The 27,036-nt window shown below is 43.5% G+C and overlaps 2 protein-coding genes and 1 non-coding gene across 3 annotated transcripts in view; 1 reads left to right on the forward strand and 2 right to left on the reverse strand.

Moving 5' to 3' along the window:
• Positions 1-16,525, reverse strand: part of LOC132677092 (uncharacterized) — a 290,019-nt gene extending 273,494 nt beyond the window's left edge. Inside the window, exons 1-2 of the transcript XR_014136183.1 lie at positions 16,176-16,525; positions 4,656-4,792 (exon numbers count right to left, since the gene is read on the reverse strand). This is a non-coding gene — a transcript (uncharacterized LOC132677092). The remainder of the gene's footprint in view (positions 1-4,655; positions 4,793-16,175) is intronic.
• LOC132675100 (vomeronasal type-1 receptor 4) lies at positions 810-4,008 on the reverse strand. Its single transcript, XM_060627533.3, has one exon. The coding sequence runs from the start codon at positions 2,826-2,828 to the stop codon at positions 1,836-1,838; it is 993 nt and encodes a 330-aa protein (XP_060483516.3). The 5' UTR covers positions 2,829-4,008; the 3' UTR covers positions 810-1,835.
• Positions 16,526-19,620: 3,095 nt separating the features above from the next.
• On the forward strand, positions 19,621-20,695 carry LOC132674556 (vomeronasal type-1 receptor 4-like). Its single transcript, XM_078438775.2, has one exon. The coding sequence runs from the start codon at positions 19,621-19,623 to the stop codon at positions 20,572-20,574; it is 954 nt and encodes a 317-aa protein (XP_078294901.2). The 3' UTR covers positions 20,575-20,695.
• Positions 20,696-27,036: the final 6,341 nt, after the last annotated feature.

Below are 27,036 nucleotides of genomic sequence, written 5' to 3' on the forward strand. Positions count from 1 at the left end.
GTCATGATCTCACTGTTCATGAGATTGAGCACTTCATGGATCTCTACAGTGAAAGGACAGAGCCTGCGTGGGATTGTGTCTTTCTCCCTCTTTCTCTGCCCCTCCCCCGCTCCCATGTGTTCTCTCTCTCTCAAAATAAATAAACATTTTAAAATATAATAATAAAATGAAGTGAAAGTGTTCCAGTTTGACCATGAGGAGCTCTTTCGGGTGACTCCCGTGTCCCTCTGACATAGCCCATTTTTAGAAACCGAGTTGTTTAGCATGTCCTGACTTATGGCACCGCAGCTCTGTAGGCTGATTTCATACACGCCCTGTCCTAGTCCAGGCTGCACCGTCTTTCCAGGCAGCCCCTGGCTGCTGCTGTGGGGGAACCGTGTCAGGGACCAAGGCATGGACACTAGGTATGCTCACTGCTCCTGGTGTCACTGTGTTCACACCCTCTCAGCTCAAACACCAAGAAAAAGTACGTGTGTGTGCTGAACCGCTCGTGTGCACATAGGTAGAAACGTGTGTGGGGGGCGATTTGTGTCCATACAGAGTCAACATGACTTCAGGCTGATGTCTCCAACTCCAACCCATTCCTCATGGATCATTCTATGGGATGGCCACAAGAAAGCGGAAGTACAGGGAATGACATGGAACATTCTGAGGTAGAGGAGGAGGGGCACCTGGATGCCCGGGAAGGGAACACCTTACACAGCAGGAGATACGGGGGGGGGGGGGGGGAGAGGCGGAGTATTAAGGATCATTCATCTTACAGGACTCCCCCTGGACAATGGCATTCTAGTGGGGCTGCACGGCAGGGACACCATCCCGCTAGGCCTGGAGGACAACACTTCCAGACAAAGAACATCACCCTTGGGCTTTGAAATCTAAGGGAATTTTCCCTCCTAGATTTTTTACTTACTGGGGACAGGTGACATTTCTTCTTTCCAGTTTCTCTATGCTTGTCTATGCTCTCCCCATCCCACCACTGTATTCAGGAAGCAGGGAATGTGTCTGCATTCATAGGTTGATAGGTGAAGACAGGTTTTTCACAGGATGAATCACATCTCAAGTCTTAATCACACTACTTAGGTGATATTTAGATGAGATTTGGGACTTAGAGTTGCTTCCAAAATAAGTTTACACTTTGGAGCTACTGGAACGGGGAGGAGGGGTGAATGTATTTTGTCAGTGAGGATATGAATTTGGGGGGTCTTGAGGGCTGAATACTATGAACCAACCTGTTTCCCCCTGAATTGATAGGCTGAAGTCCTAAATCCCAGGATCTCATTACTCGATTGTACTCACTCCGACTGATATGCCCATGAGTACACTCCTGGGTAACCACTCCATCTCACTCCGGAGTCAAGACCAAATCCGCTTTTTCCATTAAGCAGCACTGATTAAACTGCCATCTTCAGGATACCAGGCACCACAATGAAACAAAACTGCTTCATTCATCGCCACTTTGTCCACGTATGTCCCATACTCAACCATTTGATGAAACGTCGGCATGCATCAGTGTCCACCTTTGAAACTCCTCTGGTTCCTTCTTAGAATTTCTATGGACTTTGGGGCACCTGGGGGCTCAGTCGGTAAAGCATCCAACTTCAGCTCAGGTCATGATCTCGTGGTTCATGAGTTTGAGCCCACATAGGGCTCTGTGCTGACAGCTCAGAGCCTGGAGCCTGCTTTGGATTCTGTCTCTCTCTCTCTGCCCCGTCCCCACTCACATGTTCTTTCTCTCTCAAAAATAAATGAAACATTAAAAAAAATTTTTTTAAGTATTCTATGGACTTTTTCAGCAAATGCAGTGAATATAAAACGACATTGTGCACAAACATACTTTATATATCCCCAGGAACACTACAGGATTTTGTGTTTTGTATCCAGGAAAAGCAGCGTCTGGGGAGAGTATAGTCTCGGCTCATAATGAAAAAGGGGCAGACAGTTGGAAAACACACAGAGATCACCACAGTGGTGTTCACCAGCCACAAACTGGGATTATCAATATAAGCAACACTAACATGAAAGATGGAGGAGAGGGAGTGGAAAGACACAAAGGTGCTCACCAGGACAAGGATGCTCTGAGTGGCTCTGGACTCAGCAGAGGATCTGGGGGAGACATTAGTGCTATGAATGTGCTGGATCCGCTGCTTGTGCCTGTGCAGGAGGAAGACCATGGAGCCACTGGCCCAGATCATGAGAACAGAAAATAAAACCTCAGGGACCACTATCAACACTGCATAGAGTAGGACTGTCACTGCCTCCTGATGGATAGTAAAACAGTACCCCAAATCTCCTTCCTGTGTGATGTTTTTGGTGCTCCATTGGCTAGGCATATATAACACATACAGAGGAAACACTAAATTTATAAATGCATAATGATTCCAGCAGAGGAAAATGGAGAAGCCAACATAGTTTGGGGCTTTGACTTTAAGATCCTTCCAATAGGAGTTCATCGGGCTGATCGTGATGGTCTGGAAGACACTCAAGAGGCAGGTGCTGCTAATGGACAACCCCCTGCCCACTCTCTGAACGTACAAAAAAAGTTTGCATGCAAATGTAGTGAAAAAAGTTTTCAATCCCAAAGCTGCCAATGTCTGGGGGACTCCTTCAGAGAGAATGACCAAGGAGTTGGCTATAGTCAAGTGCATGAGAATCAAACGGGTGAACCTCAGCCTGCGTTCAGTGTGGTAAACGGACACGTAATGATAAAGAAGAACGAAATTGCCCACAATTCCAACTGTCGTCTGTGACAAGAAGATTATTCCTACTGTCAAATGCCCTGAAGCTAATCTATCATACATGTTTTCCTTTATGTTATGAACAACAATCATTTCTCTGGGCGAAGCCTCACTGAAGGTTTTTTACACCACAAATAACATGAATCGAGTGCTCCGATTTGATTGCCATGACTTCCTGTGATTGGAAGAGATGGAGAGATTTGCAGTCTATTTAACTGAAAAGTCCGCAGGAAGGATGAAGTGCTGTTATCCTGGAGAAGCAATGACAGGTGAGAGCAAATGGAAAGAAAGCACAAGGCAACATTTTCAGAACAACCTGAAATGTGCAAGTTATATTGGAAAAAGGAAAACTTGATCACTATCACTTCCTAAAACGAATTAAGTCTGACTGGATTGCTTACATAAATATTAAAGGTACAATGGATTCATCCTGAAAAAGAAAAAAAAATGTCTATACCTTAGAACACGATATTATTTCTTGAACAGCACAGGGCACATTAACCATGCCAGTAAAATGACTTTGTATTACATGAATGGGTGGTTCTCATCCAAACATCCCCACCACACACACACAATTTGGAACCAGCAGAAAGAATTCCTGAAGACCACACAAGAGAATAAACAATGGACAAACCGTTCCAACAGAAACTTCAAATAAGAGGGTACTCAATAGATAATACAGGTGTAAAAATGTTCTATGTCTATAGTAGTCACATAATTTCAACCATGACACTACCGCCTGGTGCCATCAAACACGACATAAAAATCTAAAACAAGGAGGACAGGGGTGCCTTGTTGGCTCAGGTGGAAGACCATGAGACTCTTGATCTCAGGGTTGTGAGTTCAGACACATCATTGGGTACAGAGATTACTAAAATAAACAAACTTTAAAAAAAAGAATAAAAGGAGAGTGAGAGAAACAACAAGTCTTTGCAAACTTGTGGATCAACCAAGAATCTTGAAACTACTGGCAAACATTAAAATTTGGAAACTGTGTGGTAGTATAAACTTTAGCTGTCTTGGATATACTATGTCCCAACAAATATACAGCTATGAATATACTCAACAAAGTGTGTCTGGTATCCCTAAAAGACTGGTTACAGAATTATATACCAGCACTACTCGTTACTCATAGTAGTCCAAACTCAGGAATACCCACTTCCCATTAACAGGACCAGCCATCGGTGAATGTTTTCATAGTCACACCATGGAGTCTTCTACAGCAGATCTAAAATGCTAACAAGACTACGCAAGAATACAAATCAATTTTCAAAAGTCATATGGCATGACAAATAAGTCATCATTACACATTCAGGCAGTATGACTCCATTTATATCAAGTACAAAATGGGAAAAGTGATCTAATCTTTCCAATCTTGGAGAGTTATGAACCTATTCCCAAACATCACAATCCTACAAAGATAGCCAAGAAAGCTATACCCGTGGGGACAGTGACTTAGAGAGAACACAAGAAGATACCCAGAATTCTGACAACCACCTGTTTCTTCATCTTGGAATTGCACACACCGGTGTGGTCACTTGTGAAATACCAGTGAGTTGCATCATTAAAACGTGTACATCTTCTAGTTTTTTAAATACAACCCATCAAAATAAAATTTCAGGGAGCTGAGAAGATTCTCTGCTTGTGTCTGGCTTGCTCAATGAGTCCGTACAGAAAGAAAACTTATGGACCAAAAGGTCCAGATTGGAGGTCAACGATGAAACATCACAGAATAATAATGGTGCTTACAATGAGTCCGAGATTTGGTTTAAAAAAATTCAGGAGAGCAGCATCCTAAATATTTGTTCCTTCTTGCTATATCTGCCATAGGAGTAACGATATTTACCAGCACATACAGGGTCCGCAAAGGACAATGGAAATCCCAATATCCTGGGGAGGCTTTAGCTAATCTCCACCCACCTGGAGGTCTCGGGGCGAAGAGGCAGCTGGTGCCAATGAACACACTCTGCCAGCGTTGTGAGGACAGAAAACAGATGTGCACTCAGAAATGCATGGAAGAATGTTTCAACTCATGGCTGCCAATGTCTTGGGGACACCTGTAAAAGGAAATGACCAAGAAGCAAGTATAATCAGGTGCCTAACAATCACATCTCAGGATCTCAACCTGGATTCCCTGTAGAAGAGGAAGAGACAGATGATGGTAAAGAAGGGAGAAAATGCCAAGGATTCCAACCATCATCAATGAAGAGGAAACTGTTCTCATTGCCAAATCCTGGAGTCCATTCTGACAGATCCCAGTGAGTAATACCGGTCTTCAGAATCCGAGTATCCTGCACTGGAACATGTCTTTTCGACTGCATGTATCATATCAGTTGAGACACATTATCTCTGGGAAACATATTTACTTCAGTTTCACTGTGTCAAGGTGCCTCCCACAGGGGAAAAATAATCTTTATTTTTTTTTAACGTTTTATTTATTTTTGAGACAGGGAGAGACAGAGCATGAACGGGGGAGGGTCAGAGAGAGGGAGACACAGAATCTGAAACAGGCTCCAGGCTGAGCTGTCAGCACAGAGCCCGACGCGGGGCTCGAACTCACGGACCACGAGATCATGACCTGAGCCGAAGTCGGCCGCTTAACCGACTGAGCCACCCAGGCGCCCCCAAAAAATAACCTTTAAATACCACTTAAAATGCATGAATCACTGCCTACTACCATACATATGGAATCTTTTTTCTTTTCCTAAAGGCATGATGGAGGCACGAACATTATTTCCATGGCAGAGATAAAGACAAGCTAGGCACACAGGGAAGCAATCTAAGTTCACACATTGGTTAGGGGCCGAGTGGAGACTGGAACCTGGCACGTTGGAGCGAAGACAGTGTCTGAACCTCTGTGCTCCACTAACAATGCACGTCAGCTGTGCCTTCAAATAGTCCAGACGCATATTTAATTTTGCATTTATACTTTTCCATCTTATTTCACACTATATTTTATTTTATATGTTTGGTGTAAAAAGCATACATTTTTCATGAAGGATATTTTATTTAGGTGAATAACATATGTAAATAAAGTTTTAATATCATAATAAAGTTCAGAGGCATGAATTACAGGCTAATCCTGCAGGACACATCCCTGTGCCCACATTAGATTTCATAAATGCAGTATTTGCTAACAATACTTTGGCAGTAGAAACAGTCATTTCCTGTCACAGTAAGAACAAAAATCATGGCTTCCATACACACAATATTACATCATAGTACCTTGTTCTCTAATCAACGGTTTATAAAATCCTACTATAAGATGAAACAGTTATTGATGATTATGTTTTAAATGCTGAGGTATTTAACAAAATGTGCATTGAGTGAAACTATTAGCACTAAGGCAAGATTGTAAAATACAAGACACACGTAAAATGGTTCTAAGAATATGGAATTGTGTGTGTCACGTAAGTTAAAAATCATTAGAATATTAGTTCTGAGACTGGGATTCTTCTAGAATATTATTAAACCAGAGAGAATGAGCCAAGATTCACATGCCCCAGGTACCTCTTGTCTGGTCCCATAATTACAGTGAACTTTGCCCCAACTGACTCTCGGTTCCTGCTCTGGTATGATGTCATGGTTTTGTGAGTTTGAGCCCCATGTTGGGATCCCCACGGACAGTGCAGAGCCTGATAGGGATTCTCTCTCCCTCTCTCTCTGCCCCTACCCCACTCTGCTATCTCTGTCTCTCTCAAAATAAAGAAATAAACGTATTTTTTAAAAAATTCTAAAAACAGATTCATCTACACGATCTCTGTAAAGGATTAGAAAACTGTTTCTGCTCTACGCTTCTCTGTATTATAAGCAGAAGGCATTGTAAGCACACCTCTACTGACACTGAAAACTCTCAGCTCACACCCAAGGAACTACTCCACCTCCCTCTTCAGCTCTTCCCCTGGTCTGTCCTGACCCTCAGGATCCCTTTCCAGACACGAACACTTACTCACACGTCCTTCCTTACAGGCGCTGCCTCTCCGTCTGACAGAGAAAGAACTCACTGGACTCGTCACGTTGAAGGATGGGGGCGCAGCGTGAAGGTCACAGCAGCCAGTACGTGTGAGGGAGGGAGGCAGCCAGACCAGAGATAAGGCTTTGTGATCTGTGACCTCCCCTCCCGTCAGAACTGCAATTATCATTTCACACGTGGTGGCAATGACAGCACAGCCTTCGGTAGCTGACAATACTTCTGAAAAACTTTCTCCCAGGACTAATTACCAAATCCAATTACAAGTTTGTGAGTATCTCCGAAGAGACTGTTGTCTGCTTTAGGAGGGGCTCTTACTTTTCACGATCCCTGATGGCAGAGAGGGGCTCACAGGGAAGGAGCAGTAAATACTGATGTCAGACAACTAAGGGACTGGCAGTGAGTGTGTGTGTCTCACAGGCGTCCTCAATTCCTGGCGTCCCCGATACCTGGTGGTGCTCTGGTGGGAAGGGCAAATCCCCAGGAGCAGAGTGGGACCCGGGAGATTCTTGGGCCACACAGGGAGAAGCGGTTCCACTGCTGGAAGGACACTTGGTAGAGGCTGTGAGGCCACCTGGGCCCAGCAGACCCCAGACAATGGTCGCATTCGCTGGTGCTGAACAAGGTCATTAAGGGTGAAGCCTGGTGCCAGATGTGTGCTGTGATTTTCCATAATCCCTGAAATGCTGCTGCTACACTATCTCGTGAACTTTTTCTGGTGTGGGCTGGCACCTGGCTGCAGTCTCTGGGCATCAGCAGCAGCACAGTCCCACAAACTTTCCTGGGTGGGGCTGGCACCCGGCCGTGGCTCAGTGAGACCCTCCAATGAGTCAAAGCCGCAGTACCTCAGAAGTGGGGGGCCGGGGAAGGCAGTCGCATCTGAGACAAAACTCAGGAGAGAGGTACTACCTGGGGCTTGGTCAGGGACAGCATAAAAGTGGGGAGTGAATGAAAGCTGAAGACAAAGGACAGGTGAGCGACTGCTGATCAGGGAGAAGAGAGTTCCAATACTAGAAACTGGGTAGCTGGGTGACGCCATTTTCACCGCTCCTGCACATGCGCATACCCACATACAAGCGCCACAACAATCCACCCCAACAGGCTGGCAGCGCCAACTAGGGGAGAATGGAGCCATTACACTAAGCCCCGCCCAACTGGGCCAAAATCACTCTTCAAGAACAGAAGTCTCAACACCTGCTTAGTTTATGGACTATAAAGCACTTCATAGTCTGACTTCTAGGGGAAAAACGAAGTAATTTCAATCGTATTTCAGTCTGTTAGGAGGCCAATCTATTCAATTTTCTTTTTTTTTCCCTTTTCTTTTCTCTTTTTTCTCTTTTTCATTTCCTTTTTCTTGATTACAATAGGAGAAACAATTCATTTTTATTTTTAATTTTTATTAAAAATATTATTTTTTTTTTACTATATTTTTTACTTTTGTGTAAATTGTTCAAATTCTATTTAATTCCATCATTTTATTTTACTCTACTTCACTATATTCATTTCTTCAAATTATAAAACGATTTCCTTTATTATCTTCTCTTTTTTGTTTCTTTTTTCTTGAATACAGAAAGAGAAAGATTTCATTTGTAATTTTTATTAAAAATATTTTAAATTTTTTTCAACTATATTTTTCACTTTTGTGTAAATTGTTTCAAATTCTAGTTTACTTACATCATTTCATTTTAGTCCACTTCAGTGTAATCATTTTTTCAAATTTTCAAACAATTTCTTGTTTCTTCTTTCTCCTTTTTTCTCTAATCCATCAAGCAACTTAAACACCCAGACCAAAACACACCTAGGATCTAGCATCATTCATTCAATTTGTGTGGGTGTGTGTGTGTGTTTAATTTTTTTAATGTAATATTTTTTAATTTTAATTTTTTTAATTTTAATTTTTTAACCTCATTGATTTCTCTTCTCCCTTCAAAATGATGAAACAAAGGAATTCACCACAAAATAAAGAGCAGGAAGAAACGACAGCCAGAGACTTAACCAACACAGATACGAGCAAGATGTCTGAACCAGAATTTACAATCATGACAATAAGAATACTAGCTGCGGTCGAAAATAGATTAGAATCCCTTTCTGTGGAGATAAAAAAAAAAAAAAGTAAAAACTAGTCAGGATGAAATAATAAAAAGTGCTATAACTGAGCTGCAATCACGAACGGATGCTGTGGTGGCAAGGATGGATGAGGCAGAACAGAGAATCAGTGATACAGAGGACAAACTCATGGAGAATAACGAAGCAGAGAAAAAGAGGGAGATTAAGGCAAAAGAGCACAATTTAAGATTAGAGAAATCAGTGTCTCAATAAAAAGGAACATCAGAATCACAGGGGTCCCAGAAGAAGAAGAGAGAGAAATACGGGTAGAAGGGTTATGTGAGCAAACCATAGCTGAAAACTTTCCTAATCTGGGGAAAGACACAGACATCAAAATCCAGGAAGCACAGAGGACTCCCATTAGATTCAACAAAAACCGACCATCGACAAGGCATATCATAGTCAAATTCACAAAATACTTAGGCAAGGAGAGAATCAGGAAAGCAGCAAGGGAAAAAAAGTCCTTAACCTACAAGGGAAGACAGATCAGGTTTGCAGCACACCTATCCACAGAAACATGGCAGGCCAGAAAGGAGTGGCAGGATATATTCAGTGTGCTGAATCAGAAAAACATGCAGCCAAGAATTCTCTACCCAGCAAGGTTGTCATTCCAAATAGAAGGAGAGATAAAAAGTTTCCGAGACAAACAAAAATGAAAGGAGTCTGTGACCACTAAACCAGCCCTGCAAGAAATTTTAAGGGGGACTCTGTGATGGGGAAAAAAGATGAAATTAATTAATTTAATTAAATACCAAAAGCAACAAAGACTAGAAAGGACCAGAGAACACCACCAGAAACTCCAACGCTACAAGCAACATAATGGCAATAAATTCATATCTTTCAGTACTCACTCTAATATCAATGGACTCAATGCTCCAATCAAAAGATACAGGGTAACAGAATGCATAAGAAAACAAGATCCATCTATATGCTGTTTACAAGGGACCCACTTTAGACCTAAGTCCTTTTGTGTCTTTAGACCTAAAGACACCTTCAGATTGAAAGTAAGGAGATGGAGAACCATCTATCATGCTAATGGTCAACAAAAGAAAGCCGGAGCAGGCGTACTTATATCAGACAATCTACACTTTAAAATAGAAACTGTATCAAGAGATGAAGAAGGGCATTATATCATAATTAAGGGGTCTATCCACCAAGAAGATTTAACAATTGTAAACATTTATGCACCAAACGTGAAAGCACCGAAATATATAAATCAATTAATCACAAACATAAAGAAACTCATTGATAGTAATACCATCACATTAAGAGACTTCAACACCCCACTCACAGCAATGGACAGATCATCTAATTGCAAAATCAACAAGGAAACAATGGCTATGAATGACACACTGGACCAGATGGACTTAACACTTATATTCAGAACATTTCATCCTAAAGCAGCAGAATATACATTCTTCTCCAGTGCACATGGAACGTTCTCCAGAATAGACCACATACTGGGACACAAATCAGCCCTCAGAAAGTACAAAAAGATCGAGATCATACCGTGCATATTTTCAGACCACAATGCTATGAAACTTGAAACCAACCACAAGAAAACATTTGGAAAGGTAACCAATACTTGGAGACTAAAGAACATCCTCCCAAAGAATGAGTGGGCTACGGAAGCAGTTAAAGAGGAAATTAAAAAGAATATAGAAGTCAATGAAAATGATAACACCCCAACCCAAAACCTCGGGGATGCAGCAAAGGAGGTCATAAGACGAAAGTATACAGCAACCCAGGCCTTCCTAAAGAAGGAAGAAAGATCTCAGATACACAACCCAACCTTACACCTTCAAGAGCTGGAAAAAGAACAGCAAATAAAACCAAAAACCAGCAGAAGTCAGGAAACAATAAAGATTAGAGCAGAAATTAATGCGATCGAAACAAAAAAAAAAAACACAGAATAGATCAATGAAACCAGAAGCTGGTTCTTTGAAAGAATTGACACAACTGATAAACCACTAGCCAGTTTGATCAAAAAGAAAAAGGAAAGGACCCAAATAAATAAAATCAAGAATGAAAGAGGAGAGATCACAACCAACACAACAGAAATAAAAACAATAAGAGAATATTATGAGCAATTATATGCCAATAAAATAGGCAATCTGGAAAAAATGGACAAATTCCTAGAAACATATACACTACCAAAATTGAAACAGGAATAGAAACTTTAAACAAACCCATAACCAGTAAGGAAATCAAACTAGTAATCAAAAACCTTCCCCAAGGGGTGCCTGGGTGGCTCAGTCTGTTGAGCATCCGACTTCAGCTCAGGTCATGATCTCACAGTCCGTGAGTTCTAGCCCTGCGTTGGGCTCCATGCTGTCAGTTCAGAGCCTGGAGCCTGCTTCAGATTCTGAGTCTTCCTCTCTCTCTCTGCCCCTCCCCTGCTCACGCTCCTTCTCTCCATATCAAAAAAATGAATAAACGTTAAAAAAAAATTTTATAATTAAAAAAAAAAAAAACCTTCCGCAAAACAAGAGTGCAGGGCCAGATGGCTTTCCAGGGGAATTCTACCAAACATTTAAGAAGAGTTAACACCTATTCTCTTGAAGCTGTTCCAAAAAAATAGAAACGAAAGGAAAACTTTCAAACTCATTTCTATGAAGCCAGCATTACCTTGATTCCAAAACCAGACAGCAACCCCACTAAAAAGAGGAATGACAGACCAATTTCCCTGATGAACAAGGATGCAAAAATCCTCAACAAGATATTAGCCAATTGGCTCCAACAATACATTAAAAAAATTATTCACCATGACCAAGTGGGATTTATACCTGGGAGGATGGGCTGGTTCAATATCTGCAAAACAATTAATGTGATTCATCACATCAATAAAAGGAAGGACAAGAACCATATGATCCTCTCAATAGATGCAGAGAAAGCATTTGACAAAATACAGCACCCTTTCTTGATAAAAACCCTCAAGAAAGCAGGGATAGAAGGATCATAAATCAAGATCATAAAAGCCATATATGAACGAGCCAATGCTAATATCATCCTCAATGGGGAAAAACTGAGAGCTTTCTACCTAAGGTCAGGAACAAGAAAGGGATGTCCACTCTCACCACTGTTATTCAACATAGTATTGGAAGTCTTAGCCTCTACAATCAGACAACACAAAGAAATACAAGGCATCCAAATAGGCCAGGAGGAGCTCAAACTTTCACTCTTTGCAGATGACATGATACTCTATATGGAAAACCCTAAAGATTCCACCAAAAAACACTGCTAGAACTGATTCATGAATTCAGCAAAGTGGCAGGATATAAAATCAATGCACAGAAATTGGTTGCATTCCTCTACGCCAACAATGAAGCAACAGAAAGAGAAATCAAGGAATCGACCCCATTTACGGTTGCACCAAAAACAATAAAATACCTAGGAATAAATCTAACCAAAGAGGTGAAAAATATATACACTGAAAACGATAGAAAGCTTATGAAAGAAACTGAAGACACAAAAACATGGAAGAAGATTCCATGCTCCTGGAGAGGAAGAACAAACATTATTAAAGTATCAATACTACCCAAAGCAATCTATATATTCAATGCAATCTCTATCAAAATAACACCAGCATTCTTCACAGAGCTAGAACAAATAATCCTAAAATTTGTATGGAACCAGAAAAGACCCCGAATAGCCAAAGCAATCTTGAAAAAGAAAACCAAAGCAGGAGGCATCACAATCCCAGACTTTAAGCTACACTACAAAGCTGTAATCATCAAGACAGTATGGTACTGGCACAAGAACAGACACTCAGATCAATGGAACAGAATAGAGAACCCAGAAATGGACCCACAAACGTATGGCCAACTAATCTTTGACACAGCAGGAAAGAATATCCAATGGAATAAAGACAGTCTCTTCAGCAAGTGGTGCTGGGAACACTGGACAGCGACATGCAGAAGAATGAACCTGGACCACTTTCTTACACCATACACAAAAAGAAACTCAAAATGGAGGAAAGACCTCAATGTAAGACAGGAAGCCATCAAAATCCTCGAGCAGAAAGCAGGCAAAAACCTCTTTGATCTTGGCCGCAGCAACTTCTTACACAACACGTCTCCAGAGGCAAGGGAAGCAAAAGCAAAAATGAACTACTGGGACCTCATCAAATAAAAACCTTCTGCACAGCAAAGGAAACAATCAGCAAAACTAAAAGGCAACTGACAGAATGGGAGAAGATATTTGCAAACGACATATCAGATAAAGGGTTAGTATCCAAAATCTAAAAAGAACTTACCAAACTCAACACCCAAACAACAAATAATCCAGTGAAGAAATGGGCAAAAGACATGAATAGACACTTCTCCAAGGAAGACATCCAGATGGCCAACCGACACATGAAAAAATGCTCCACATCACTCATCATCAGGGAAATACAGGTCAAAACCACAATGAGATACCACCTTACACCTGTCAGAATGGCTAACATTAACAACTCAGGCAACAACAGATGTTGGCAAGGATGCGGAGAAAGAGGATCTCTTTGGCACTGCTGGTGGAAATGCAAACTGGTGCAGCCACTCTGGAAAACAGTATGGGGGTTCTTCAAAAAATCAAAAACAGAACTACCCTATGACCGTGCAATTGCACTACTAGGAATATATCCAAGGGATACAGGTATGCTGTTTCAAAGGGGCACATGCACCCCTATGTTTATAGCAGTGCTATCGACAAGAGCCAAAGTATGGGAAGAGTCCAGATGTCCATTGACAGTTGAATGGACAAAGAAGATGTGGTGTTTATGTATACAACGGAGTATTACTCGGCAATCACAAATAATGAAATCTTGCCTTTTGCAACTACATGGATGGAACTAGAGGGTATTATGTTAAATGAAATCAGTCAGTGAGAGAAAGACAAAGTTCATATGGCTTCACTCATATGAGGAACTTAGGATACAAAACAGATGAACATAAGGGAAGGAAAGCAAACATAATATAAAAACAGGGAGGGCGACAAAACATAAGAGACTCTTAAATATAGAGAACAAACAGAGGGTTGTTGGAGGGGTTGTGGGAGGCGGGATGGGCTAAGTGGGTAAGGTGCAATAAGAAATCTACTGCTGAAATCATTGTTGCACTATATGCTAACTTGGATGTAAATTAAAACTTAATTAATTAAAAAAAAAAAACTTAATTAATTAAAAAAATAAAAACTGAATCTCCTATTGGAATTTCCAACTGCAATTCAACCTCACAGGTTTCATCCCTTCTTCCAACAGTTCCACACGTCTGTCTTCCTCCCCCAAAGATAGAACTCTTTGCAATTTCTGAAAAAGCAAATGCATGTACTTCCGTGCAAAATCCACCAATATACAAACGAATGAGAATTTTATAGAAGAAAAATCATCAGACCCTTTGGATCAGTGTTCCCAACCTTGGCACTACTGACCTGTGACCTAGATACCTCTCCGTGGTGGGAGTTGTCCTGTACATAGCAGGATATGTGTCTATATCTCCCACTCCACTATGTGCCAGAAGCAACCCGCACCTCACTCCTCCCCAAACGTAAAGGTCACTAAACACTGCCACATGATCTTGGGCCGGGCAGGGGATGGGGGGGAAACCACAGGAAAATTACCCTAGTTACGGATCAGTGTTAGAGAGGTGTTAAGCAATTCTAACAAAAAATCACTTAATGAAAACTTTTGGTACAGAGGCATTAAATTATGTTAATCTTATAACCTAAATATTCAACTTGCCTTATTTTTCTAGATATGATTTCATTGTAATGCTTTGTACACAATGAAACACATTACTACATGTAACATTGTGAACAGATTAAATGTTCTTAAAAAATATGGGAAAAAACTAGGGCTCCTGGCTGGCTCAGCCTATAGATCATGTGATTCTTGATCTCTAGCTTGTGAGTTTGAGCTCCACATTCGGTGTGGAGATTCCTTAAATAAACAAACTTTAAAAAGTAAACAAATCTTTAAAAAAATACATGGGAAAACTGAAATGATTATTTTACAATTTTATCTTAACCAATACACTTTATTAACACGAGAAACTATCACTAAATTTAAAAAAAAATGCCTGTGGCCCTATAACAGAGTGAAATGCACGCTCAAACTTGTGATGTGAATATACGATAACCTTCACACGTTATTTTCCATACCTGACACCCCTAGGACGCATATATTGCACTCAAAAGGTGACAATAAGCTGACACTTTCTAAAGGCTGTGTTATAACCGCTTTTATTTATATGGGTTAAAGATATCTTTGTATGTCATCAAATATACATTTAAGGTAACAGTTCCAAAGGCTTCAGTCCCTTACACACATAATTCAAACATCTATCGTTGCCCGTTTAAAATACTTCCACTTGTTCGTTTTCAAACAAATCTGTGATGAAAATACCTTCACGAGTGCGCTGCGAGAATCTCTGAGACAAATCCGACCGTGAGAAGAATCGGCGGGCAACGTGGAGTGCAATTTTCAAGACTTATGCCGGGACATCGCGCCACTCCTCCAGAAGCACGCGGGTCCAGGTGAAGACACGAGTCAAGCGACGTGGCCGCGTGGAGGCCCTGGAGGTCCGGCCTCTGCACGTGGCTGGCAGCTCGGCTCTCCCCCGGCAGCGTCTGGGCCTGAGCGCTTGGACTTGCCACGTGGATCACGAGTGCTAGAAGCGGCGTGCTCGGCGCTCGGCCCACACTTGCGCCGGCGCCTGGACACCGGGCTGGCTCAGCCCCGCACACAACCAGACCGCAGTCGACGAGGCCTCCCAACAATGCTGGTCCTCACCCACCTCGCATTATGCCCAAGTCTCCGGCCCATCCTGCCCCCGTCACGCTCAGGACCTCCAGTCCACACCCGATCCCCCAACATCTGGACCCCTCGACCACCGCCACAACATCATTTCAACCCAAGCTCACAGACCAGGGCTCATAGTCCGCTCTACCTGCAGCCACAAATGGAAGCACAAAACCCATCTTGGCACTAACACGCGCTCTCGCCTCTCCAGGTGGGTCCTGGAACCCGCTCATTCCACTCCCTTGCAGCCCAGGACCTCGTGCGTGCGCACCGAAGGCCGAACATCGCAACTCCCCTCAACCCCACCCCCACCCGGGAACCCAAATCCTTCCTCCATTCCAACCTAGACGCCCTCGAGGGCAGCACCGGGTACTGGGACCGTCACCGAAGACACACGGATAAAAGCGCCACCAGACTCTAGTGCGAATCTGTGCCTCTCACGCGACCCTGACACCCGCCTGTCACGGGCAGGCTCCGGGCAGCCGTGAGCCCAGAGCCGAGCTGCCCTCAGCACGCGGTCCCGTCCCTCCCCGGGGCCCGCAAGCACCCCCAGGCCACCGCCAGCCCACACTCCCTGAGAACTAACCTTCCAGGAGGAGAAGCCGCAGCTCTAAACCAGTTTCTCACCTGGAAGGGCCAAGAGCGTCTGCGGGAGCTCAACGGTCACCTGACCCTGCGGGACATGCGCGCAGGCGCAACGAGGCCGTAGCCACGCCCACACGCCCATCCCCGAGCTCGCGCCTGCGCAGAGGCCGCCCAAGAAGGCCAACCCCCACCTAGGACCTGCCACGTGCAACTGCGCGCTCAGGCTTCCCTGGAGGGTCCTCAGACTTTCCCTCTAGCAGCCGCTCCGTCCCCACGGGAATCACCTGTGCTGGTTCTGTTCCTTCCTCTTCATTTGCTACATGTGAGGAACCCACAGCATCTGTGTTGAGATGGGACGTTAGCGAGTAAGAGGATCAGGTGTGCTCTGCTTGCTCTCTCTAGAGCTACCGAAAGGGGGATTGGGTGGGGGATGCTGTGGAAAGCGAGTTCTGGGGAGAGAAGCAGCAGCACCACCAGAGACTGTTGAAAATGGTAATTCATCGGCGGGACCGCAGCTGTATCTCAATCTCTTAGAGTAGGTTTCTCCTGTAGACTCTGTTTCAACAGGAATGCAGATTCGCATACACATAACACTTTAAGAGGCAGCGTTTGGTTACCTGGTCCTCGACGCTAGCTTCTTGTTACCGTCACCTGAGAGATTGTAAGAACTACCATTTCCCGTGCCCACCCACTTCTGGCTCATAGATGGCCGTCCTATAGCTGTGTACTCTCCTGGTGGGAGGGGCTAGTGAACTCTGTGGAGTCATTTTTACAAGGTCAATGTTCTTATTCAGGAGAGCTCATCCTCATGATTTATGCGTCTCCCAAAGCCCCATCTCCAAATGCCATCACACTGGGGATTCGATTTCACCACGTGATTGGATGGGCACTTTGTACAGAAGTTCTTAGTGGTCTGCAGTTGGTGGAATTCGCATGAGACAATGTCTCGAAGAGGTTAAAATCATGGTGGGAGAGGAGCAAGGAGATTATTTATATGTGGGGCAGTTGGGCCTTGGAGGAAGACAGTGCGATACAAGCTAGATACAGAATGTTAGGAGAGGAAACCTGGAGGAGACTGTGAAAGAGGTGAAAGAGACACAGGCAGTCGGGGCCAGCGAGGGTAGTGGGAGTGAGGTAGTGGGGAAAGCACATTTTCCTACATAATTTTCATATGAATTGGCACTGAATTATTCGAACAAGTCCAAATTCATTAACTTCGATTGTGAAGTGATTTCAATAATAATTTATTTACATCACGGACTTCCTTTTACTTGTATCCCTGCATGTTCTTCCTAGGTATTTTTGTGTCATTCTGTTTATGTACAGATAACCTTAATTGGTTATTAGTTCAGTGGTCTGAAGATTAGGAAAGTACTAGTTTCTGAGGAGAGGAACTTCCCTGGGAAGTGAAGAACCCAGGGAGATACACATCCTTCCCCACTAATCCCTCACATGTCAGTACTCAGTATTTCCTGATGTCCTTCATAGGACATGCTGTCTACCTACAGGGATCAAGTGGGGAAAAGGCTGCTCACAAATACTCAGTCTCCTTACACAGTTCTAACTAGAAACTCATAACCATTTTTTTTTTTGTAATTAACAACTGGGGAAATTTTTGAGAAACATCTTCAGCTCCCAAGACTGTACTCCCAGTGTGGCTACAAATGAAATAATTGCAGTTGTGAGGGAGGTGACCTCACAGGATCACAAAGCTATATCACAGGGTCTGGCTGCCCCCCTCCCACACATGGACTGTCTGCCATGCCCTTCACACTGAGCCCCTCCTGGAAGCAGGAAGGAGTCGGTGAGGATTTCTCTTTCAGTCTGAGAGGCAGTGTCTGTATCAAGAGTCTGGGTGAGTGATCATATCAGAAATCTTCTTTATATTAGCTGGTTCATTGTGAAAGCCATGCAGGAAGGTGGAATAATTCTGAGGCTTGAGCTGAGCTAGTTAAGAGGAGATGGGGTCCTAGCCCTTCACCAATCGCTGACGGCTCCTGATGCAATAAATGCCATCTCTGTTCATAGTGATTTCTTGGCGTTTAATGCAAGTAATAATACACAGAGATTTTTAAGTCCTTACAGACTGAGTTGTAAAATCAATTTGTTGTGCAGTCTACATTATAGGATTCATAGACTAAAATTTCAGGGTTACTAGAGGTGCATCTGTAACACCTCCATGCTTGCAGTAAAGAGTATGATGAATTTACAGGAATCATATGATCCTGTGCAGAAAGTGTATCCAAATGATAATGGCTTGAACTGAAAGGTTTCCTCTATCTTTGGATGTACCATGCAATTACTGGGGACAGTAACTGAGTCTCCACTGAAAACATCCATAAGCTGTTGATTACAGTGTAACTACATTCATTCTGAAAGTTAGGAAGTGAACCGGTAAGGAACAGTTGGCATAATTTTAGTTCCGGGTGGCAGTTCTCAGGTTCATATCATCTTCTTTCCACCCATTTAAAAATTATTCTGCTATCAACACACAAACCTAGTACTTCGATTCATAAACTACATAACAATACACACCTTGCAAATGCCATTTTGCGCTAATATCTTTTATGCTAGTATCACTCACAAATCTTAGTTCTTAGTAGTCTTAACTCAGGTACTAAAAATTGTATCATCTGAAATTAATAATTTAGGTTTCTGCCTTACGCTATTTTATCAGGCATTAGTGTTTTATGTTCCAAAGTTTATGGCATCACATGTGATCATTCAACAATTCCTGTGATTGCTGCCATTACACTTGGGTTCTTGACATAAAATCAAATTAGTCTTTCTTCTGCCATCGTAGTATCAACCTCCTCTTACATCCACTACATGTAACTAGTTACGGGACAGGTTCCTGCAGTAAACTACTGCCTGCAGTGCATGACATTCACTAAGATATTTAAGGCTTGACCCAGAATTGATAGTGTTCCATCAAATAAATCTTGACAAGTATATGGGAACTTGTTGTAATGAAAATTATATAATACCGCCACTCGAAAATCAACTACAAGGGGTCAAGTCAAAAGTAACTATAGACCTGGATTATTAGATGGACACAGCTAACTAGCTGTCTAGCAGACCAATATGACAGCCTGAAGGAGCAGATTTGGACAGATCCTTAACCTCTCTGTGTGTCTGTTCTGTTCATCTTTTAATTACAGCCACAGTAATGCCGACCTCATAGATGTGTGGAGCATGAAGAAGTTCTCACGTGAGTGCCTTCACAGGAGTGATTTTACATTATAAGGGCTCTTGAAAAGTTCTACATTCAGCCCTCAGAAGCTGCTGTGAAAAGAAGACCTCAAGTAGGCGTATCCAAGGGGCAAGGAATGGAAAGCAGAACATAGTGGACTTCAGCTGACGTGATACATGTTGCGCATGTCTCATATTTCCATGCAGGAAGTTCTAGCCCAGAAGGCAACTGTCAGTGACTGGGACCAGAGACAATGGTCACAAGGGATCTGGCCATCGGTCTGATCTTCTTCACACAGACTACCGTTGGAATCCTGGGCAATTTCTCACTTCTTTGTCATTATATCATCCTTTCCTTCACTGAGTACAGGTGGAGGTCCACAGATTTCATTCATAAGCACCTGATTGGAGCCAACTTCTTAGCCCTACTCTGTAAAGGAGTCCCCCAGACCATGGCAGCATTTGGGCGGAAACATTTCCTCAGTGACACTGGATGCAAACTTCTTCTCTTTCTTCACAGAGTGGGGAGGGGAGTGTCCATTGGTAGCATCTGCATCTTGAGCGTCTACCAGGCCATCACCATCAGCCCTGGGAACTCCAAGTGGGCAGAGCTTAAAGTTAAAGGGCCCAAATACATTTTCCCCTCGATTTTCCTGTGTTGGGTCCTGCAAATGCTGGTGAATATCATTTTTCCTATCTACTTAACGAGCACATTGAGTGATAAGAACACCACAAACAAAAAGCATTTTGGATACTGTTCTTCGGTTCGTCATGACAAAGCTAGTGACTCACTGTATGGACTGTTGTTATCATTCCCCGATGTGTTATGTCTGGGGCTCATGCTCTGGGCCAGCAGCTCCATGGTTTTCATCCTGTACAGGCACAAGCAGCAGGTCCAACATATTCGAAGAACCAACGCCTCTTCCAGATCCTCCCATGAGTCTAGAGCCACCAAAATCATCCTTCTTCTGATGAGCAGCTTTGCCTGTTTTTACACCCTCTCCTCCATCTTTCAAGATGTTGTGGCTTTTTTTGAAAATCCCAGCTGGATCATCATGAATGTCACTGCATTTGTGTCTGTATGTTTCCCAACTGTCAGCCCCTTTCTGCTCATGAGCCATGACTCCAGGGTACCCAGGCTGTGCTTTGCATGGACAAGGAATATAAAATCCCCTCATCCAGGGCGCCTGGGTGGTTCAGTCCACTGAGCATCTCACTCTTGATTTTAGCTCAGGTCATGACACCAGGGTCGTGGAATCAGCATGGAGCCTGCTTAAGACTCTCTCTCTTTCAAATAAAAATTCTGTCTCTCTCAAATAAACTTAAACTTTTTTTTAAATAATAAAATCCCCTCATCTTAGGAGAAATATGTTAACTGTGTGTATTTGTATAACGTAGTTGCCAATTAATTCACCCCCTTCAGTGTTCTAAATAACACTACGAGTCAAAAGGGAATGATAAATAGGACATGCCGAGCATTTCTTCAAAATAAACAATAAATCATAATAACATTGTAATGAAATATATTTGTCTTGTAAATACTTATATAATTGAAGTTTTCCTAATACTTTCAGTAGAGGAGTTCAGAATTTATATGCAGTAATAAATGCCTGGTTGGAAACAATCTGTATATTCCAGAGAAGTCTTCCAGTGTGTGGCTTTCAATCTAATGCAATAAATTTCCAAGAAATGCACCTGGCATGAAATTTGGGGAAAAGTTATACGAATATGGCTTAGCATGTGGCCTTGTCATGCCTTCAACTGAATATAATGTCCCCAGTAAATAATGAATAGCCTGGGTGGAGCTGGAGGAAAAATCCATTCTTGGGCAGTAGTGTCTCTGGGAGCCAGTTAGGACTTTTGTAGGTAAGTCACACCCTTAGAGAGAGGGCACTGATTCATTTGAAACATGATGTTACGAAGGCAGATCACCATGTTTACCATATTTTCATGAGGAAATGGCCAGGATAAAGAGCATCGGGGCAAAGGAAAGTACAAAAACGAAAAACGGTTTCCACTGATATTTGAAGACCGTCAAGTGAGTGTTCACAATGTAAGCAGACATGTGTTGTGATCAGGAAAAAGTGGATTTTTCTCTATTATGTTAAGATGACCTGGGCACGTTGGCAAGATGGGGTCTGGAAGGAAACGCTTGGGTCTCCTTCAGGGCACATACAGGCCTTGGGGTCATTTATTTACACGGAGCTTCAGCTGGAACCTCAAACTCCCAAGGTCAGCCTTTTGTTTGACCTCTTTGTCCAGCAACATTAAGAGCAACCAGCCAATGTTATCATGTTTATTAGTTTTCCAAAATTCTTTGCAAGTATCAAACACATGTTCACCCAGATACTTTTTTTTTTTAAGTAGCTGATTAGGAGTGTTGAGGGAAGATATTCCGTGATAGGTTATCAGTGCTCTCTTTTGCATTTTTAAATCTAAAGGGATTTGAAATCTAATTCTTTGGTTTCTACTCAAGAACCCATTCAGAAATCTCTTCCTTAAATCTCGTTTCTCTAGATTCACTCCTGGTAACAGTGGAATGATTAGTTGTTTGATATTCCTAAAATGGAATCCTATACAGCAATGCCAGGGGATGAATAATATGGAAGGATAAATTCCCAAACAACATAAGAAATGAAAAAAGTCAAATACAAAAGAGTTCATGCTCTATTATTCTACTATATAAAATACCAAACAGGCAAAAATAACCTATGCTGGTAGGGGTCCCAGCAGTGTTTACCCTACGAGTGGTGACTGAGAGGGACAGCAGATGGGGGCTTCTGGGGGTCTGATGATATTCTGTGCATTGATGTCTGCGCTGCATGCAGAAATGTGATCAGTGGGCATAGTGTCGTTGATCTCTGTACCGTATTAAAGGGCTGTAGGTATTTAAAAACATATATCAACAATAAAATCATGGGCTCTTGTGAGATTTATGCATACTGTCCTTACACTGTCAAGAAACAGTTTAATGTACTAGCCAAAAAGACTGATTAGTTTTTCAAATCATGCTGAAATTTCTAGGTTGAAAAACCAACAAACACTAACGGTACAACTTCCAAAGGAAAGGGGTCAAATGTATGCTTGTTTGTAAGAGGTTTTTCAAGACCTACAGGAATTGAAATCGAAAATAAGAATAGTCAAAAATAAGAATAACATTGAAAATAAGAATTGAAGTAGAAAAGTGAAAAATACTGTATGGAATTTAAAACACTTTAACAATGTAGCACAGCAATTACATATCAGGTAACATATACTTCAAGGTTTGTCTTTATTATGATCGTCAAAAATGAGGAAAATCCGATAAATTGTCACAGCAGAGAGGAGTCAGAGGAGACATGATCACCAAATAAAGTTTCATTATATACATGATGTGCTCTCCGTTGGCAAGTTAGAGGCTTCAGTCTCAATCACCTTGTCTTATGCCAATATGTGTGGCTGTTATAACCCCACCAAATTGAGAGTCCTATTTTCCAGTGAAAATTAAAGTGAAAATCTATGGACAGGTTCACAGTGCTTAATCCGTCCAGGAGTAAAGGAAAAAAATCCTTGTGTCGCTGGCTTCCCATCACATAAAAGGGGGTCTAGCCCCTCCTGCACTCCTGGAGTTTGGGAGATGGCACAAGTCTCTGTGAGTAATGAGTCTGTCATTTGGAACCTCTGCCAAAGGGAGGCAGAGCCCACCTAGAAGCCCCACCGGTATATGAATTTGGTGCCTCCACAACACAACTACACGATGTACTTTTTTTTTTTTTTTTAGGTAGTGATTAGCTTTTTAGTGAGCTCTCCTCAAAACTCACTCTTAAAAACCAATTTTGGAAAGTGTCCACATGGACTCCATTTCTGACAAGGAAAGAAGGGCACCAAAATTCCATGTCCCCTGGAAAGTGCATATTCACAAATGAAGACAGATGGGTCCCAGCAACATGTCAGCTTGAGAAGAATCCGTGGGACCTATCCCTTTAGAGGAAAGTTTAAACTTTCCATGGTGTAGCCAAAGTCACCGGCACTAGGAAGTTTCAATTCTAAGACTGCCCTAAATGTATATCCTTGTTCACTGATGGTTTAGGTAGGCTGCACCCTAACAGTGTCCCCTGGGCCACTGGGTCTGGTTAGTCTCAATGCCAGCTCTGCAGATCCGAAATCAGAGGCAGTTGTTTCCTTCATCGGTCGGTCACAGGTCAGATTCCTGGGCTGCTGCCAGGGGTCTAGCTGTTAAGTGTACCTCTTGGAAAACTGTGGCAGACAGATTAAGGACCGCCCTGCCTTTCTTGGGCTGCGATCTGTGGAGGAGGTCATGTGCATGAGGACCCGTTATCGCAACTTAGGTGTCCCCTTTTCATACTGTACTCATCGCAAAGAAGTCACTGTGTGCAGCCCACATTTACAATAAGGATTATATGTTCGACTTTCTTAAGGATAAAATTTCTACATAAACTATGTGGACTCTTCAGAAAAGGAGATATTTTTTTCTCTTTTATTCAGTGATTTCCTCTTATCAGTGTAGACTCCTGCACATCTGTTTGATACTGAGTTACAACCAATACTGCCTCTTCTGCTCTTGTTTAAATTCAAGGTGTTCCGGGGCGACTGGGTGGCTCAGGCGGTTGACCATCTGACTTTGGCTGAGGTCATGATCTCGGGTTGTGGGTTCGAGCCCCACGTCAGGCTCTGTGCTGACAGCTCGGAGCCTGGAGCCTGCTTCGGATTCTGTGTCTCCTTCTCGCTGCCCCTCACCCACTCATGCTCTCTGTCTCCCAAAAATGAATAAACATTAAAAAAATATTTATTCAGTGATTTCCTCTTATCAGTTTTGATTCCTGCACATCTGTTTGATACTGAATTACAACCAATACCGCCTCTTCTGCTCTTGTTTAAATTCAAGGTGTTCCGGGGCGTCTGGGTGGCTCAGTCGGATAAGTGTCCGACTTCGGCTCAGGTCATGATCTCGTGGTTTGTGGGATCGAGCCCCGCATCAGGCTCTGTGCTGACAACTCAGAGCTGGAGGCTGCTTCAGATTCTGTGTCTCCCTCTCTCTCTGCCCCTCCCCTGCTTGCACTCTGTCTCTCTCTCTCTCCCTCTCAAAAATAAATAAATATAGGGGCACCTGGGTAGCTCAGTCGGTTAAACATCCGACTTCATGGGGCGCCTGGGTGGCTCAGTCGGTTGAGCGACCGACTTCCGATCAGGTCATGATCTCGCAGTTCGTGAGTTTGAGCCCCAGGACAGGCTCTGTGCTGATGCCTTGGAGCCTGGAACCTGCTTTGGATTCTGTGTCTCCCACTCTCTCTGCCCCTCCCCTGCTCATGCTCTGTCTCTCTTGGTCTCTAAAAAATAAATACATGTTAAAAAAATTTTTTTTTTCACCCGCTCTTTCGGGTGACTCCTGTGTCCCTCTGACATAGCCCATTTTTAGAAACCGAGTTGTTTAGCATGTCCTGACTTACGGCACTGCAGCTCTGCAGGCTGATTTCATACACGTCCTGTCCTAGTCCAGGCTGCACCGTCTTTCCAGGCAGCCCCTGGCTGCTGCCGTGGGGGAACCGTGTCAGGGACCAAGGCATGACACTAGGTATGCTCACTGCTCCTGGGTGTCACTGTGTTCACGCCCTCTCAGCTCAAACACCAAGAAAACGTACGTGTGTGTGCTGAACCGCTCGTGTGCACATAGGTAGAAACGTGTGTGGGGGGCGATTTGTGTCCATACAGAGTCAACATGACTTCAGGCTGATGTCTCCAACTCCAACCCATTCCTCATGGATCATTTAACTTCCTGCCCTTGCTCATCTGTCACCTGTCTCTCCAACGGTGGCAAACGTGGATCTCACCATCTGCAGTTGTGAGTCAAATGCATTTCTGGTCCAATTTGTATAGGATACCGGCCCTCTTGTGCCTGGTTCTTCCAGGCAAAACATCTGAGTAAACTATGGGAGGGCTGCAAGAAAGCGGAAGGACAGGTAAGGACATGGAACATTCCGAGGTAGAGGAGGAGGAACACCTGGATACCTGGGAAGGGAACACCTTACACAGCAGGAGATACTGGGGGGGGGGGGGTGGGAGGGGAGGGGCAGACTATTAAGGATATCAAGGATTATCTGTATTACAGGATTCCCACCTGACAATGGCATTCCAGGGGAAGCTGCATGGCAGGGACACCACCCCGCTAGGCCCAGAAGACAATGCATCCGGTCAAAGAGCATAACCCTCAAGCCTTTGAAATCTAAGGGAATTTTCCCTCCTAGATTTTTTACCTATTGCGGACAGGTGACCCATTTCCTTTTTTCAATTCCTTCTTTTGGAATGGGACTATCTAAACTCTCCCCATGCCATTGTATTCTGGAAGCAGGGAATGTGTCTGCATTCACAGGTTTATAGCTGGAAGAAAACAGGTTTTCCTCAAGAGGAATCATGTCTCAAATCTCAATTACTCTGGACTTAGATGATAGTAGCTGAGATTTGGGACTTGGAGTGGATTATACAGCGGTTTAGACTTTGGGGCTGTTGGTATGGGGAGGGAAGTGGATTTTCCTGGAGGACATGAGTTTGAGGGGTCCAGCAGGCTGAGTGTTAATGACCAAACTGGATCTTTTCAAATTGATAGGCTGAAGTCCTCAATCCCAGTATCAGAAGGTGACTCTATTTGGAGTTAGAACCTTGAAGGCTCTCGGAGTGAAAATGAGTACATGAGGGTGAGCCCTGATCCACTCTCAGTGGTGTCATTATAAGAGGCAATCTGGGACACAGAGAGGCTCCAGACCTCTGCATGCACAGAAGACACACTAAGGGGGGACACAACGAAAGGGTGGCCATTTGTAAGCCAAGGAGATGTCACAAGAAAATACAGCTTCTGATGTGTCTTAGACCTCCAGCCTCCTGAACTGTGGAAGAAAATACCTGGCTTTGTTTTTTTTTAAAGCCACGCTGAACATTGCATTTTGTTATGGCAGCCCAGGAAAACTGACACAAAGTTAAGGGTCCGCCTGATCAATCCTGGGACCTCCAAGGAGCACCCCTAATCTCTTTCAATGGGATCCCAGGTCCCCAGTCTCTGAGATGTCAGCTGCTGTGGCCTGACTCTCTCCGGGAGCACAGCCCTTACAGGGAGGCCACAGCAGGGAAACAGAGGCTGGGACATGTCTCCCGTACTATGCCTGCCCATCCACGGGAATCAGGAGAAGGGAGTCGGCACAGGCTATTTTCCACTGGGGGAGGATGAGGTTCAGTGGAGGGTGGGGGGACTGCTGGTTGGGTTTGGAAGCGGAACTTTCAGTCCCGACTTTGGACAAATGTTAACTTCCCTGCTTGTCAGATGCCTCCTGGGAGATGGCATGTTGCCTGCATTCCTCACAGGGATCCTGTGAGTCCCACAGGGGATTCTCCCTGTGAAAGCACCTGTGTGAGCCTTCATGTTATGCTCATAGAACTTCTGTCCTTGCACCCCAGTTCCTGATGCTGTCAGATCCTAAAGGTACTGGACTCCACCCAAAAGGGCATTCTTTTCACCTTCCTATAAAATCTCTTTACCCTTGGGGCACCTGGGTGGCTCAGTTGGTTAGATGACCGACTTTGGCTCAGGTCATGATCTCACAGTTCGTGAGTTGGAGCCCCGTGTCGGGCTCTGTGCTGACAGCTCAGAGCCTGTAGCCTGCTTCAGATTCTGCTCACGCTCT

The sequence above is a fragment of the Panthera onca genome, chromosome E2, assembly GCF_046562875.1.
Source record: "Panthera onca isolate mPanOnc1 chromosome E2, mPanOnc1 haplotype 2, whole genome shotgun sequence".
Lineage (NCBI taxonomy): Eukaryota > Metazoa > Chordata > Mammalia > Carnivora > Felidae > Panthera > Panthera onca.

Coding starts and splice junctions, on each gene's coding strand:
- LOC132675100 (XM_060627533.3), bottom strand. CDS start 2,828: ATGATTGTTGTTCATAACATAAAGGAAAACATGTATGATAGATTAGCT.
- LOC132674556 (XM_078438775.2), top strand. CDS start 19,621: ATGGTCACAAGGGATCTGGCCATCGGTCTGATCTTCTTCACACAGACT.